Source organism: Emydura macquarii, unplaced genomic scaffold (genome assembly GCF_026122565.2).
Source record: "Emydura macquarii macquarii isolate MOO-44397 ecotype Brisbane River unplaced genomic scaffold, CSIRO-AGI_Emac_v2 contig_2768, whole genome shotgun sequence".
In the NCBI taxonomy this organism is placed as follows: Eukaryota; Metazoa; Chordata; order Testudines; family Chelidae; genus Emydura; species Emydura macquarii.
The window spans coordinates 31,614,078-31,631,663 of record NW_027132905.1 but is presented as its reverse complement, the minus strand read 5'-3'; the positions used below and the strand labels follow the sequence as shown (position 1 = coordinate 31,631,663).

General features: G+C 43.0%; 2 protein-coding genes and 1 pseudogene across 6 annotated transcripts in view; all 3 read right to left on the bottom strand.

The window, feature by feature from the left end:
• LOC137165623 (protocadherin gamma-C5-like) overlaps window positions 1-17,586 on the bottom strand; it is a 336,971-nt gene that overhangs the window by 74,959 nt on the left and 244,426 nt on the right. Inside the window, exon 1 of one of the 5 annotated variants that reach the window (XM_067566940.1) lies at window positions 12,320-14,737. The exons of the other annotated variants lie outside the window; for them this stretch is intronic. Within the exon in view, the coding sequence (XP_067423041.1) occupies window positions 12,320-14,737 (2,418 nt within the window). Of the gene's footprint in view, window positions 1-12,319; window positions 14,738-17,586 lie in introns of those variants that run through there. 5 annotated transcript variants of the gene reach the window in all.
• Window positions 3,703-6,207, bottom strand: LOC137165886 (protocadherin gamma-B5 pseudogene; annotated as a pseudogene).
• LOC137165885 (protocadherin gamma-A12-like) lies at window positions 7,527-10,032 on the bottom strand. The gene is given in 2 exon segments (XM_067567395.1): window positions 7,527-8,503; window positions 8,506-10,032. Coding segments are annotated over 2 exon segments (2,415 nt in total). The 5' UTR covers window positions 9,944-10,032.

Here is a 17,586-nt window from a genome sequence, read left to right as displayed (position 1 = left end):
TGCAGGGCTAAAAGTAGGAACATTGTCTGTTGCTGTTGAAAAGGAGTTATAGCATTTCAGTGGTACCCAGCACTTGTTTTTATCTTTGGAAAGTGTAGAAAAACTGGGTCTTAAAAACATTGCTCATGCCAAGACCCTAGGCCTCAACTGACCACTGACAAATGCATAACTGGAAGCCAGTCTGGCTCACCTGTGTGATAGTATTGTTAAAATACCTATTAGATTTAGAAAAATGTGTTTAGTGTTTCGATTTTATGAAATGCTTATAAGTTCCTGCCTGGATTAATTTTACTTATAATATCTGTACCCCATGTTATAAGGTAATATTTAAGTGTTTGTTTTGTAATGGTAAAAGTGCTTGCTCTGACACTGTAAACCCTCATAGCCAGGAGAGAAGCAATACCAAGTGCAAAATACTAGTTTACCACAGGAGGTCTTAGCTCCTGCCCAACAAAAGAAGGCCTCTAGACACCAGACAAACCATTGTGGATCATCAGAGGACAAAAGACAATATTGATTGCTCCCCCCTCACACCAGTAGGAGGAGAGGTGCACGTGGACTCCTCCCATCATCTTGAACTCTAGGGGAAGGGAATAAAGATCCTTGACAAGAAGAACTGTATCTCAATGCAACTTGGACTTTGGGAGGGCAAGATTTCTAAGCATAAGGAAAGGACACACTGCTGCTTAGCCCAGGTTAGCCTTAAAGGACATATAGAGCTTCCATATTAGAGCAACTTCTATCACCTTTTGAAATCTAAGACTGTAACCCATTTGTCAGTATAGGTTTATCTGCTTTATCCTCATAAATAACTCTCTCATTTTTTTTTCTTAGTTAATAAATCTTTAGTTAATTTATTATAAGTTTAGCTATACGTACTGTCTTTGGTGTAAGATCCAATGTGCCATTGATCTGGGGTAAGTGGCTGGTCCTTTAGGACTGGGAGTAACCTGAATATTGTTATGATTTTTGGGATAAGGGTCTATCTATCACAAAGGCAAGCTTCCCTAGATGGCAAGATAGATCAGAGTACCCAAAGGGACTGTCTGTGGTCTGGGCTACACTGCCACAGTGGATGGGAGATACACAAGCTACATAAGCACTCTGTGGACTGGAGACACCCTTACTCCTTTGCGGGAGGTGGATTACGGCATTGACTGGAGATGCCATCGGGGATCGATTGATTGATCCTGCTGCATCTATCGCCTTGGAGTACCAGTGTAGACATACCCTGAGAGGCTATGTTCAGGCCATAATAGTGCTTGAGGAATCTACATTTGTTATTTGGTTGGTGACATCTAAGTATAGAACTCACAATCAGTTTGTGGTTGGTACTCAGGCTTTTGAGCCACTCCAGTCAACTTGACAACTACATATTCACATTTATATACAGAGATTTTTTAAATACATCATTTAAATGTTTATAGCTTCACAGACTACTGAGCAGTTGGATGCCTGATAACTAAGGAAAGGTGACTTGAAAGGGCAGACAGAGAGAAAAAAAGGACCATCAACATTTTTAACACTTAAAATTATTTGTAAAACAAATGTTCTCCTTGTAAAATATGGACACAGACAGACTACATGAAGAGAATGGTTTTATCATAATTTTCTTGGAACGACCTGCACAGCTCTCTAATGGCTTTGCCACTGTTGAGTAATTCAGCCATCATAAATTTATGTCAATAAAATGTTTATATCACACCTCAACATCATATTATATAAGTGATATGTCAGAGGTGGTTCATTGGTGGAACAATAATAGTGTCTTTATATGTTTGTGTCTGTATTAAACTAGGCTTCTATCATACTTTCAGCAAGGAAGACTGCCACAAAAGAAGCAGTTCAATCATTTTTAAAACTCTTTATTTTACAGGTATTCTTATTGTGTTTCAGTTCCTCCCCAGGAAAATGGGTAAAATAAAGCTACTCTAAATTGCAGGAGTATTGTGGAAACAACTTAATTTGGGTCTCAGACATTTCAGTCATGTGCACCATAGAAGAGTCTAAAAACCATAAGGTACAACTTCGTAATGACCTCCTACACTTCTTAAAGAGGAAGAGATGCCAGTGTGATAAACCTAAAAGTCCATATGAGAAATAAAATAAAATCTCAGGATGGTTTGTTTAAAATGATGATTGAGCACGTCAACTTTACTCTGTCCACAAAGTCCCCTCTTCCGGGACAACTTCTAACATTCCAGACCACTGAGCAGCTTCAAATATCTGCCAGGCCATCACTAAAACATCAGCCAACCGAAGGAATTTTTCCTTTCTGCCCTCCAAATGAGGACTATGCCCCTCCTCGCTACGCCTAAAAACAATCATTCTGGGCCCAGGCCTGTGATAGTCAAGACTTACCATATACCAGTGACAATTCATACACCAATGACAATTCTCTCTGTCGAAATCTTGCCATCTGGAGGACTAGACACAGGGTCTCTGAGCAGTTGAAAAGGGAACACATACAGTTTTCCAATATAACCTTTTAGCTCTGGAAAGAGCATCTGGAAAGTTTAAAAATATCATATATTTCTGTATATCAGGACTTGTAAAGCACATTTTAAGAAAGTTGATGGCTCCCTATCATTCCAGAGCATTTGGAATAATGGGAATTAAAGAAACCTGGCTTGAGGGGTGCCGGTATAGGAAAAAAGGCCCAATGACCTTTTTTAGACTTTCCAAAACATTTGAAAGAGAGTCTTGCTCTGCGGGATGTATGGCATGTCCAGAATATATGATTGTAAGGCAAAAAGGATTTATCATTTCTCGTCTGGGAGGAGCTGCAAGATTCACTCCTGGCTTTGAAACAGGTAAGTAGTGAAGCCTCACAAACCCGCATCACTGAAAGCTTTATATCACACCTGAAAACCAGGCTACATGAGCGACATGAAAGAGATTCCTCCAGGGGTACTGGAGGAGTAAAAAGGGCATCTCGATATATCTGTGACTATACCATCTGTCTAAGATATTATAGAACATTAAACAAAGATTTCTGTAAAATAAGCAATATGTGCTGAGCTTGCATTTTTAAAAAATGCATTAAAATGAATTGTCACAAGTTTCTCTACCCTTGGAAGATATATCTTTTACTTGAGGTACATAAATATTTATTGAGAATAAAGTTATTCTAAGGAAATCTTTTGAATGAGAGGAAGGATGCTCATTCTTAGAAAGAAAGAAAAAGTAGTTTTTAGTTAAGACAGGGGACTGTGATTTAGCAGTTTTGTGTTTTATTCTGCACTCTGTTAGACTTCTTTTGTGACCAACAGGAGGTCAACTTTTGCCTAAATTCCTCATATGTGAAATGGGCATAACTTTTCACTAAATTGCAGCAATATCATGAGAACAATTTCATACATGTTTGTGAGATGCCTAGATGTCACATATTGGCACGATATGTTGAAGTCTGAAAAAAACAAAACAAAACAAAAACAAAAACCCCAACCCCACCTGTTCCACAATATGCTTCTATATTCCAAGTCGCTTAGTCTTCATTTACAATTATTCATACAAAGATGAATAGGGAAAATATCTAATGCATGAAAACAGAAGCTCACCTCCAGAACAGGCTCTATCTCAGCCTTTACGTTTCTAGTTTCATCGCACATAAATACTATCCCAGAGCTGTCAAACACGTCTTAAAGCGGAAAAGATTTACCTTAAAAATCTGCAAACAAAGATGAATATGAAATAAGAAGCTCACCAGCTCACCTCCGCAGCACCCTGCGTCTCACCATGTAAACTACTAGATCCATGGCCAATAAAAGCCATCCCAGAGTTGTCACTGCACAGAATATTCTCTGCTATCTGGACATCGGGTTTCAGGAAACTAAATTCATTCTTCCTGGCCTCTGAGGATAAACACAGCTGGTAAGTATAAGGCAAAGTACCATCTTCATAGTTTGGTGGGAACACAGAGCCGGTCTTGGAGTAAGGTTCAGGACCAAAACACTGAAGTAATTTCGGTTTTCTTGACCTTCGCAATTTCATCACAATGGCCAGTGTAACAGTCAGGAGGAATAAAAATGAGATCAAGGCTAACGCCAACACCAAGTAAAACTGTAAATCTGACTGAGATGCCGAGTCACCCGATTGGACGCTCATTTCCGGAAGAGCCTCTTGGTAGTTCTCGGCAAACACCAAGTGGAGAGTCACTGTGGCGGAGAGAGGCGGCTGCCCGTTATCCTTCACCAGGGTGACCAGCCGGTGCTTCACAGCATCTCTGTCCAAAAAGGCGCGGGCTGTCCTGAGCTCCCCGCTGTGCAGCCCCATGCTGAAGAGCGCCGGTTCCGTGGCCTGGAGCAGGTGGTAGGAGAGCCAGGCGTTGTGTCCAGAGTCAGCATCCACCGCCACCACCTTAGTCACCAGATAACCTGCCTCGGCCGAGCGAGGGACCATCTCGAACGAGGCGGAGCCATCGGCTCCGAGGGAAGGGTACAGGATGCGAGGGGCGTTATCATTCTCATCCAGAATAAACACCCGGACGGTCACATTGCTGCTCAGAGGCGGGGACCCGCCGTCTTGGCCCTTCACTTGCATTTCAAACTCCCGGAATTGCTCGTAGTCGAAGGAGCGCTGCGCATAGATAGCTCCAGTCTGGGAGTTAATGGAGATGTAGGAGGAGAGAGGCACCTCCTCGATGTTGCTGCTCACGATGGAGTAAGTGACTCGGGCGTTCCGGTCCAGATCCCGGTCTGAGGCTTTTACACTGAAAACAGAAGCCCCTGAGGGATTGTTCTCTGGCACATAGGCGGTGTAGGAAGGTTTCTCAAAGACAGGGGCATTGTCATTGATATCCGAGATTTGCAAGAGGATGGTTTTCTGTGTGGAGAGCGGGGGAGTGCCTTTGTCTGTGGCTGTGATTGTGATATTGTACTCCGGGGTCCTCTCCCTGTCCAGGGTGCTGTCTGTGAGGAGCTTGTAATAATTATTGGAAGACGAGATTATCGTAAACGGAAAATCATCCTGCAAATGGCAGGAGACCTTTCCATTATCTCCAAAATCCCGATCATTAACACTGATCAGAGCTATTACTGTCCCGGGTACTGAATCCTCTGGGATTGGACTGGACACGGATGTGAGTGTTACCTCGGGGGAATTGTCGTTCTCATCAATAACTTCTATTTCCACTTCGCAGTGTGTAACCAGTCCACCGCCATCCTTTGCTTCTACTGCCAGGTGATAGTCACGCGTCGCTTCGAAGTCCAAGGGCTCATTTACTGTGATTTTTCCATTTTCTGGGTCCAGGCTGAATTTCTGACGGTTTTTTTCTGCTACTTTGCTAATAATGTAGCTGATCCGAGCATTTGAACCTTCATCGTTGTCGGAGGCTTGAACCTGAAGCACTAAGGAGCCTTTCGGTGCATTTTCCCTCACGCTGACTTTGTAGGTCCCCTGAGTGAAGATGGGCGGGTTGTCATTGGCGTCGGTGACATTAATCCATACCTGGGCGGTCCCAGTTCTCTGGGGCTCTCCCCCATCCACAGCGGTGAGGGTCAAATGAAGGCTGCGTTGGCTTTCCCGATCCAGGGGTTTCTGCAGCACTAAATCTGCATGTTTGTTGCCATCCTGGCTCTCCTTAACGTCTAGGATAAAATACTGATTGGGGCTCAGCTGGTAACTCTGTAGAGAATTCATCCCAACGTCAGGATCTTCAGCATATTCAAGGAGAAATCGAGCCCCTGGCAAACTGGATTCACTGATTTGCAGTCCGATGCTATCTTTTATGAAACGCGGTGAATTATCGTTAATATCCTGGACCACGACATTTATGTGGAAAACATTCAAGGGATTTTCCAGCACAGTTTCGAAATTGATGACGCACAGTTGAGATGTCCCGCATATCTCCTCCCTGTCGATCCGGTCATTGACACAGAGTTTGCCATTCTCCGCATTCACTACGAAGTATTGCTTTATGGCTGCAGAAACGACTCGGAGCTTTCGCCGCGGCAGTTCTCTCACACTCAGTCCCAAATCCTTGGCGAGATTCCCCACAAGGGAACCTTTGGCCATTTCCTCGGGAATCGAATAACGAATCTGCTCCGAGACCGCCCGGCAGAGCAAAGAAAACAAGAAGGGAAACAACAGTACCTGCCGTCTGACTGCCCGGCGCGGCTCTCGGTGTCTGAATCCCATCTCGGTGCTTGTCGCAATTCCTTTCTTCTTGCTGTTTCTTTTACTTTGCTTTCGTTACATTAGAAAGGAAGGAATCCGGGGTACCGTAACGCACAGAGCCCGGGTTGCCTGTTGTTTATATGTGCAGAGCGCTCTGAGGACGCTTCCCTTTTTCGGAGACCCTGTGACGGTTTCTCTGCTGTTTCCTCTCGAATCTGCGCTGTGTGACTGAGCAATCGCACTGCAGGAGGCTCGGATGGATCTCCGGCTCCAGCCCTGGCTCCGCATTGGCCAACAGCGGCACTCTGAGTCTCAACCAGAGAACTGCAGTAGCAGTGATCTCATTCAGGGGCAGGTAGCAATGCAGCTGAAGAGATTGGCATGGGAGGTTTTCTTTTCTGCTTAAAATGTGTTCTCTATGTATACTATTGTAAAATGATTGCCCCTATCTATGGATAGTGCCACAGCCTAGTTTTCTGTGCCATATGTGTGCATGTGGTGGATCTGATTCTTTAAATATAGCTATTTGTGTAAGTATGGATACATGTGAATAAAGACAAGAACTTTCCAACCTTTAGAACAATTTCTATTTGAAGAGTCACAGCTACCACATACACAATAGGCATGAAATACAGCCAACGATTCTTACATAGTGTTGGACACAAGGCAATATTTTAATACTAGAATGACATGAGCAACCACGGAGTCTCAACATCAAAAAAATTGTGAGCGAAACAATATTCTTACTTACCCGTAGAGCCTTATTGTATGTTTTAGATTTATTATTCCTTCAAAAAAAAATCTGTGCTCTCACCGAAAGCGCTTCTAAATCAACCAGGAAAAGGTTCCGATCTCATAACGTGAACTGTAATTACGCACTAGGCAAAGTTCTCATATAGAGTTGCACTAAAGAATACAGTAAAAGCTTCCCAGACATACCCACACGTGTCTCAAACTTCAAGCATCTTTGGGAACGTAAAATTGTTCCTGATAAGACCGTGTACTAAAAATCTATCCTACGATGCAAAGAAAAAAATCAAAATACTGAAATACCCCTACACTAACGACAGATAATTTTGTAAAGGTATAATTACAGGTCCATTTCACCAAAATAAAATAAAGGTAGTAGTAAGGTTTATATCAATCGTTATTTCATCGGAATTCATAAAGTGATTTAGAATATCTCTTTTTCATAGCACAGTACAAACGTCAGTGCGCGCGCGCACACACACACACACACAAGGATTTTACTGATATGCATTGACCAAATGTTCGGCTGCTTTCAACGTCACCTAATTTAATTCCAAATTAATTACAAGTGCTTTTCCTCACTTCACTAATGTATTCAGATTACTGTAACAGCTTCACAGTTGCTGTATCTTAATAAAAATAAGAACGCGACAAAAATATTAGCTCACCTGAGCCGAGATCTGATCCCCGTTACTAAGGTTGGAATCTTCAGTAACTAGAATAGGATCCTTTATCTCACTGGTCAGAGTATTTGCATAGTTTGATCTGGGAAAGTTGAACTGGCTCTTTCTGGAGTCGGTGGTTAGAGAAACCTCATGTGAGTAAGAGTGAAGAAAAGCCCTAACTCCATCGATCCCCACAAACTGGGACACGGGAACTCCACTGAAAGTCGCACTCGAGGAGTCAAACAGCTCCGACTTTCTCCATCTGCGGAGCCGCAGGGCCAGTAACACTATGATAAAGGTGAAGAACAGGCAGGAAACGGAAGCCACAGCGATCACCAAATACAAGGTGAGGCTGGACTGGGGGTCTGCAGGAGCTGAGAGGCTGCTTAAATCGGAGAGGATTTCGGGGATGCTGTCAGCCACCACCACCGTGACAGTGACGGTGGCAGAGAGAGGGGGCTGCCCGTTGTCCTTCACTAAAACCACCAGACTTTGCTTGAGGGCATCTTTGTCTAGAAAGTAGCGCGCTGTCCTGATCTCGCCGCTGTGGAGTCCTACAGCGAAGAGCCCCGGCTCTGTAGCCTTCAGTAGCTGGTAGGAGAGCCAGGCGTTCTGCCCGGAGTCAGCGTCCACAGCCACCACCTTAGTGACCAGGTAGCCCGGCTCGGAGGAGCGAGGGGCCAACTCCACCCCCGTGGAGCCATCGCTGGGGAAGGAGGGGTGTAAGATTTGCGGGCTGTTGTCATTCTGGTCCAGTATAAAGAGAGTGACGGAGACATTACTGCTGAGAGGTGGGGAACCCCCATCCTGAGCCTGCACCTGGAACCGAATCTCCCGGAACTGTTCGTAATCGAAGGAGCGCAGAGCGTAGATAGCCCCGGTCTCCGAGTTCATGGAGATGTAGGAGGAGAGCGGAGCTTCCTCGACCTGACCTTCAATGACAGAGTAAGTGACTCTGGCGTTCTCCCCCAGTCGGGATCATTCGCCCTCAGGGAGAAAATGGAGGCTGCTCTCGGATTATTCTCCATGAGGTAGGACGTGTAGGATGTTTTATCGAAGAGGGGAGCGTTGTCGTTTGTGTCCAAAATCTGGAGTGGGATCGTGGTGGCCGTAGAAAGAGGAGGAGTCCCATTGTCGGAGGCGGTCACTGTGATGTTGTACGCTGCCTCCTGCTCCCTGTCCAGGGCTCGCTCTGTCACCAGACTGTAATAATTATCGAACGATTTCTTCAGCTGGAAGGGGAGGTTGCTGGGTATGGAGCACGTGACCTCCCCGTTCTCTCCTGAATCTGGATCTTGTACATTTAAAAGGGCGATCACAGTTCCGGGAGGAGAGTCCTCGGGGATGGAGCTGATGAGAGACCTGACAGCGATTTCCGGAGGGTTGTCATTCACGTCGCTAACAACGATTATAATTTTGGATCTGTCGGAAAGGCCTCCCCCGTCAAGCGCTTGCACCTCAATTGCATAGAATGTAGATTCCTCGAAGTCCAGATTTCCCACGACTGTTACATCTCCCGTGTTCGAATCCAGTTGAAGCTTTTTGGAAGCTTTGTCGGTGATTTTTTGAAAGGAGTATTTTACCTCTTTGTTGACTCCTTCATCCAAATCCGTGGCTGTTACTGTGAGAACCGTGGAACCTTCAGGCATATTTTCTAAAAGGTTCACTTTGTAGACAGGCTGACTAAACACCGGGGCGTTGTCATTTGCATCCAGAACAATAACGCGGATTTGCGCAGTGCCAGATCTGACTGGATCTCCCCCGTCAGTGGCTGTGATGGTTAAATTGTGAACAGCTTGTTCTTCCCGGTCTAAAGACTTTTCCAGCACCAATCCGACATATTTTAGTCCATCAGATCGCCTTTCTACATTTATCGAGAAATGCGTATCACCGCTGAGCCGGTAGCTCTGGATAGAATTTTGTCTCATGTCCGGGTCCTCTGCCTGAGGCACAGGAAACCGCGTTCCTGGGGCTGTTGTTTCACTGATTTTTAAAACTAATTCTTCTGGCCGGAAGCTGGGAGCATTATCGTTAATATCTGTGATTTCGACTTCGACTGGAAAAAGCTTCATTTTAGTTTCAGCTATGACCTCACAATTTAACAGACACTTTTCCATCCCTGCACAGATTTCTTCTCTGTCTATTCTTTCCGTGATGTATAAATGACCGCTCTTAAAATTTAAAGCAAAGTACTGAGTCCTACCTCTGGAAACAATGCGGACTCCGCGGTCTGAGATCTGCTTTACATCCAGCCCCAGATCCTTTGCGACATTCCCCACAAAGGAGCCTTTCTGCATTTCCTCCGGAATCGAATAGCGAATCTGCCCAGAAACTGCTTCCGAAACCACAACCAATATAATGCTGAATAAAACACCCGGTGTACAATGCCGGAGCCTTTGTGTATCAGCCATTTCTTTGCTGATGTGGAAACGCTGCCGATTCTCCGTCAGGGAATGTCTCTGTTTCGATTTTATCTTTGGCCAAAAGTTTCCGAAAATACCGAGTGTCTGATCATAAACCAATTTCAGCCAATATCGTCCATTAATGTTTAGTCCAGACCGGTGAGTGCGAGTCTGTTCTCTGAGTTCTGTGCTGTGTAACAGCGGGCGGGGTGGCTGGATCTCTCTTCGACTTTCTCTTCCTGATTGGTGAACAGCGGCGCTCAGAGTCTCAACCAATAACTGCAGGAGCTCTGTGCTGGAGTTTTTACATTTGTATTATATTTGACATTTAATCTTTTGAAATATGTTGCGTTCTGTTTGTAGGTAAATAGGGAAGTCCAAGATATTCCCATAAAACGAATACATTTGTTGTCGGTGGTGAATGTGACTTTATTTCTTATACTTACTGATAATCTATTTGTAATTTTAATATGTTTGTGTGTGTGTGTGTATATATATATATACAGCAATAACTGGCAAAATCGATTTATGTGTAATTATATATATATATGCGGCACTTCCTTCTAAATGTGAATTTTATTAGACTGTCGCTCACTAACTGTGCAGTTGGACTATATTGATTTCCTCGTCTAGTAACCTCATATCTGACTTGTACATCTATCGCATTAAATAATATTTTGTTCATATTTCAGATATTTTGACTCAGTCAATTTTGTCATTAATTCTCTGTTGTCACTGTCAACTCAATTGATTACATAGAAATATGGGAGAGAAATGTGTGCTATCTATGGGTGGGCTCTGTCAAAAGGGTGATATAAAATTGTACAATAAATGTTCACATTCAGTTTTATAATAGCTATTACAATAAGAAGCTGTTAGCTTCCTGGAAAATGCTGCCACAAGAGGAACATATATAAAATCAAAATATGAAAGGATACGAGAGTGAATGCATATACGCAGCCAACACACACACACCCCAGATATGTGGTGTTAATGCCAAAATGATAAACTGCGGAGCAGTACGATGAATACAATCACATGATTCTTCAATTTATCATGCATATCTGACCACTTCAGCTGCACTCTGGCTACTGCTGCGGGCATGCCAGGACATTTTCTAACATTCCAAACTTCTGAGAGCTTCAAAAATCTGAAATTTTGAAATAAACTTTCCAGAGAAATGTTTCATTTCCCTCTCCAGTTATGGAGAATGCGCCTTCCCCTACCTTGAAACATTCAAACTGGCCCCAGTAGCTAATATCCAGTCATGCCCCAGGGACAATTGGGACGATATGTCGAGATCCCTGAGGGCAATAAGTAGATTTACACTATTGTAAAGGAGAGTCTAACCCAGCACTTGCTCCTAGCTCTAGAAAGTGAAGAGAGCCGTCCCCCCAAAATGCCAGTTGCAGGTATAAAAAGGCTTTCAAATAACGTTTTACGAATATTTATAGCTCACTATGATCCTCGGAATATTTGGATTCACAGTAGCTAAGAGAACCCTGGTTTGACAAGTGCAGGTAAAGACAGAAAAATATCTCTATCATAGTTTTTAGTCTCTCAGGTATTTGTAAAACAATTTCCACCAAGTAAATTATGTGCCATATCCAGAATACATTATGGCATTCTGTGTGTGTGGGGGGGGGGGGAGGTGTTAATCACTTTTTTTAAACTGACCTGCAAAATTATCTCCTGGCTCTCCCGCTAGTAAATAAACAAGTCATCAAAACTTACACCAATAAAATCTCTACATGACACCATATCCCAATATGATGCTATAAAAGTCACAAGAAAGAGGGGAGACATCCACCAAACAATAAGTGCATTTTCTATATTTGTGATTATAACGACTCCATAAGACCTTATGGATCTTTAAACAAAGAACAGGAGATCAAAAGACGCATATTAAAGAGTAGTATTGGAAATTTACATATTACAATTAAAATTACTTATTTTTCTCTATCGTTAGCCGAAACCGATATTTCTTGGCGAGCAGGTACATAATATTGCTGGATAATACAATTATTTCAATCAAATCTTTTCAAATGAGAGAAAAGATGCTCTTTGGAAAGAGAGAAGGGATTTCCAGTTAAGGAAGTGGTTAGGGCCTTAGGATATTTAAGTTCATTCTTGGGCTCAATCGCAGAATTCCCTTGTGACATACCCAGGTCAATTATCCTCATTGTATCTCAGTTCCTTAACTATAAACTGGGGATAACTCGCTATCATGCATCTCAGAAAAAATTCATTCATGTATCTGAAATCTCAAATACTATGAGAATGGGACCGGGTGCAAAAGAAAAACCTAAAAACACTATGGCAGTGTTTCACAATGACTGCCTACTCCCTATAAAGATATCATGACGCACGAAAACAAAAACTCACCTCCCCAGTAGACTTCGTCCCACAATGTAATCTACTGGTTCCATTCCCTATAAATATAATCCCAGAGTTGTCACCGCACAAAATATTATCATCCACCGGCACATCAGGTTTCACGAAAGTAAATTCATTTTTCCTGGAGTCTGAGGATAAACACAGCTGGTGGGTATAAGGCAAAGTACCATCTTCATAGTTTGGTGGGAACACAGAGCCAGTCTTCGAAAAAGACTCAGGACCAAAACACTGAAGTAATTTCGGTTTCCTTGACTTTCTCAATTTCATCACAATGGCCAGTGTAACTGTCAGGAGGAACAAAAACGAGATCAAGGCTAAAGCCAACACCAAGTAAAACTGTAAATCAGACGGAGATGCCGAGTCACCCGATTGGTCGCGCATTTCCGGAAGAGCCTCTTGGAAGTTCTCGGCAAACACCAAGTGGAGAGTCACTGTGGCGGAGAGAGGCGGCTGCCCGTTATCCTTCACCAGGGTGACCAGCCGGTGCTTCACAGCATCTCTGTCCACAAAGGCGCGGGCTGTCCTGAGCTCCCCGCTGTGCAGCCCCAAGCTGAAGAGCGCCGGTTCCGTGGCCTGGAGCAGGTGGTAGGAGAGCCAGGCGTTGTGTCCAGAGTCAGCATCCACCGCCACCACCTTAGTCACCAGATAACCTGCCTCGGCCGAGCGAGGGACCATCTCGAACGAGGCGGAGCCATCGGCTCCGAGGGAAGGGTACAGGATGCGAGGGGCGTTATCATTCTGATCCAGAATAAACACCCGGACAGTCACATTGCTGCTCAGAGGCGGGGATCCGCCGTCTTGGCCCTTCACTTGCATTTCAAACTCCCGGAATTGCTCGTAGTCGAAGGAGCGCTGCGCATAGACAGCTCCAGTCTGGGAGTTAATGGAGATGTAGGAGGAGAGAGGCACCTCCTCGATGTTGCTGCTCACGATGGAGTAAGTGACTCGGGCGTTGCGGTCCAGATCCCGGTCTGAGGCTTTTACACTGAAAACAGAGGCCCCCGAGGGATTGTTCTCTGGCACATAGGCGGTGTAGGAAGGTTTCTCAAAGACAGGGGCATTGTCATTGATATCCGAGATTTGCAAGAGGATGGTTTTCTGTGTGGAGAGCGGGGGAGTGCCTTTGTCTGTGGCTGTGACTGTGATATTGTACTCCGGGGTCCTCTCCCTGTCCAGAGAAGACTCCGTGATGATTTTGTAATAATTGCGAGAGGAGGACACTATTGTAAACGGCAGACTCTTTGGAATGTAACAGATGACCTCTCCGTTTTCTCCGTTATCTTGGTCATGAGCTTTGAGCAGAGCTATCACTGTGCCGGGCACTGAGTCTTCCGGTATTTGACTGGACACGGAGGTAAATGTCACTTCCGGGGCGTTGTCGTTCTCGTCAAGAATTTCCAACTGAATTTTGCAGTGAGCAGCTTGTCCTCCCCCATCCCTGGCTTCTACTTCCAACATGTATGTATTTGTTTGTTCAAAATCTATATCCCCTGTATTCGTAATTCTTCCGTTTTCAGGCTCTAAATGAAATACTGTAGGAGCATTTTCCGGAGTGTTGCTGAAAGAGTACGTGATATGGGCATTTAACCCTTCATCCTTATCCGTGGCTCGCACCCGAAGCACCAAGGAGCCCTTTGGCAAGTTTTCCCTCAGACTGACTTTGTAGATCTCCTCAGTAAACACTGGGGGGTTGTCATTGGCGTCAGTAACATTAATCCTGATCTGAGCTGTCCCGGATCTGACTGGATCTCCCCCATCCACCGCCGTCAGGATCAAGTGATGGGAACTTTGTTTTTCCCGATCCAAAGATTTTTCCAGCACTAACTCTGGGTATTTATTTCCATCCGTGCTCTCCTTCACAGCCAACGTGAAATGCGGGTTCTTGCTGAGCTGGTAATTCTGCAGTGAGTTGATCCCGGTATCTGGGTCTTGCGCTGATCTTAGTGGAAACCGCGCACCAGGCAGTGCGGATTCAATAATCGTTAAATCAATGTTGTTTGCCTTGAACCGCGGGGCGTTATCATTAATGTCCTGGATTGCTACATTCACATGGAAAGCATTTAAAGGATTTTCCACCACCGTTTCGAGTGTCAGGACACAGAGGAGTTTCTCCCCGCATATCTCCTCCCGGTCTATCCTGTCCTTCACATACAGGTTGCCATTTTCCCCATTCACACTGAAGTGTTGCTTTTCCGAATTCACTCGGAGTTTCCGCTGCGGTAATTCTTGAATATTTAACCCCAAATCCTTGGCGAGATTCCCCACAAGGGAACCTTTGGCCATTTCCTCGGGTATGGAGTAACGGATGTGCTCCGAGACCGCCCGGCAGAACAAGGACAATAAGAAGGGAAACAACAGTACCTGCCGTCTGACCGACCGGTTCGGCTCTCGGAGCCTGGTTTCCATCCCGGTCTCTCTCGGATTTGCTCTCTCCTTTCCTGGCTTGTTTTGGTTACATCAGGTGTTTACAAATCCCTCAGGGTAAAGGAATCCGCGGCAGAGCGGTAAACATTGCGGTACTGTCTTTTCTAACGGCCGTTCCCTTCTCTCGGCCGAACTGGGAAGGTTTCTCTGCTGATTCCTCTCGGATCTGCGCTGTGTGACTGAGCAAACGCACTGCAGGAAGCTCGGATGGATCTCCGGCTCCAGCCCTGCCTCCGCATTGGCCAACAGCGGCACTCTGAGTCTCAACCCGAGAACTGCAGTAGCAGTGATCTCGTCAAGGCGCCGGTACAGCTCTAGTTACAACCGTGGAGGTTTATTTCTTTTGGTTTGGGTTTTTAGTCTTATATTTATGTAAATGTAACACATATTGTATAGTAAACCAATGTCGTCAAGTGTAAACAACTGTGTTTCCTAATATAAATATAAATGTAAATTCGAAAATCTTTTTAATATATATATGTGTGTATTTATGGATAGTGTATATAGATATTCTTGAGTTTTCTTTGCCCTTTTGTGTATGTGTGTGTATGTTTGAAATGAATATATATAAGAATTTTCTATCATTTTCAAAAAATTCCATTTAATAATCACATCCTCCAGAAAACCTCTTATGGGTGAGATTCAGCTAAGGATAGTTCTAAAGTATTTGACAAAAGGCAGTAGTTTTTAACTCAAGAATGGCAGGAGTGATTACGGGTTCAAAATGTAAATATAAACATCTGAGCAAAAATATATTTTTCTTAGCCCTTATTGTTCTTTTTATTTTACCTTTTCTTCCAAAGATATCTGGCCACTCCAAATATACAAGTGGTTTGTAAACAACTAAGAAAACTTCTCTTGAATTGAACCTGTGATTGAAATCTAGGACCTTTTCTCGCACAGAACATCACTAAAGAACACTTTAATAGGTTTTCAGGCGTTTCGAATATGAAAGGTGTCTGAAAAAGTAAAATTAGTCCTACTATACCCGTGTATTCAAAATCCTCCCAGTGATACAAAGACAAAGGAGACCGTCAAATGATGCAAGTATAATCACGTGCCCGCTATACCAAAAGTATTTGTTAGCCTTTCTTTGACTGCTTTTAACTATGTGCTATGGAAACATTTACTACTACTTTAATAAATATATAATAATTATTAAAATCTCGCATAAGAGACTGTTCGAATGCTAACTACATTATATTAAAACACATAATGTAACATGTAATTAATTCCTCTCAAATTGTCAAGGCCCCAAAATAAGTAAAAAACCATTATTATTGCAAGAAACTTAAAAAATGTTGAAAAAGTTTCCTCTTCTTAATCAAACATTCATATGACTTTAGTTTAATTATTATGAATTTCTAATCTGTATTATTTACAATACAGAAAGTCGGATGAAATCATATTTGGAGTTAAGTACACTGGTTTATAAACTAGACTGACATTGAGAACTCTGCTGTCACAATGAGTGTTCACTGTTCACTAACATTCTTATTCTCTCTGGAAACCTATGTTTCTAAAAATATAGGAAAATGTCCATGTTTGAAATATTTCAGGTAAAGAACCTTATATGGTATTACAGATTAAAGGCAGACTCAAGTTTTGAACAAATCACATTTCATAAGAACTGAATAAGGGAATTCGAAAATCTGTTCTTTAAATGTGTTCACAATGTAAATATTATTAAATAAAAGTATATTTATATATGCACCAAGGCCTGGTGAAATACATCTAGAATACTCAAGGAGCTGACTGAATCTGAGCCCACTAGTGATTATCTTTGAAAAGTCACAGAAAACAGGAGAGATTACAGAGGAGGTTTGCAAGTGTTTTGGAGGATCAGATTAAAATTCAAAATTATATGGACAAATTGGAGAAATGGTCTGAAGTAAATAGGATGAAATTCAGCAAGGACAAATACAAAGTACTCCATTTAGGAAGGAACAATCAATTCCACACATACAAAACGGGAAATTACTATTTAGGAAGGAGTACTGCAGAAAGGAATCTGGAGGTCATAATGGATCACAAGCTTAATATGAATCAACAGTGTAACACTGATGCAAAAAAAAAAAAAAAAAAAAAAAAGTGAACATCATTCTGGAATGTATTAGCAGGCTTGTTGTAAGCAAAACACAAGAAGTAATTTTTCCTCTCTACTCCAGCTGATCAGGCCTTAATTCGAGTATTATGTCCAGTTCTGAGCTCTCTATATTTCAGGAAAGATATAGACAAATTGGAGAAAGTGCAGAGGAGAGCAACAAAAATGATTAAAGGTCTAGAAAACATGAGCTATGAGGGAAGATTGAAAAAATTCAGTTTGGTCTGAAGAAGAGAGGAGAAAACTAAAGGGGGAACATAATAAAAGTTTTCAAATACATAAAACTTTGTTACAAGGAGGAGGGAGAAAAGTTGTTCTCCTTAAACTCTGAGGCTAGGATAAGAAGCAATGGGCTTAAATTGCAAAAAGGGCCGTTTTGGTTGGACATTAGGAAAAACTTCCTAACTGTGAGAGTATTTAAGTACTGTAAAAAATTGCCTAGGGAGGTTATGGAATCTTCATCATTGAAGATTGTGAAGAACAGGTTAGACAAACATCTGCCAAGGATGGTCTAGACAAAGTGTGGTCTGGCCATAGATGCAGGGGACTGGACAAGATAACTTCTGAGGTTCCTTCCAGTCCTACGATTCTATTCAACACATATCACCCAATATTCTGAGGACTACATTGACTCCAAGCTCAATGTCAAATAGAATGCTAGAGCCGGGTTGGGATTATTAAGGTTCAAATGGAACAAATCTAGTATAACCAACAATTTCTCTCTCAC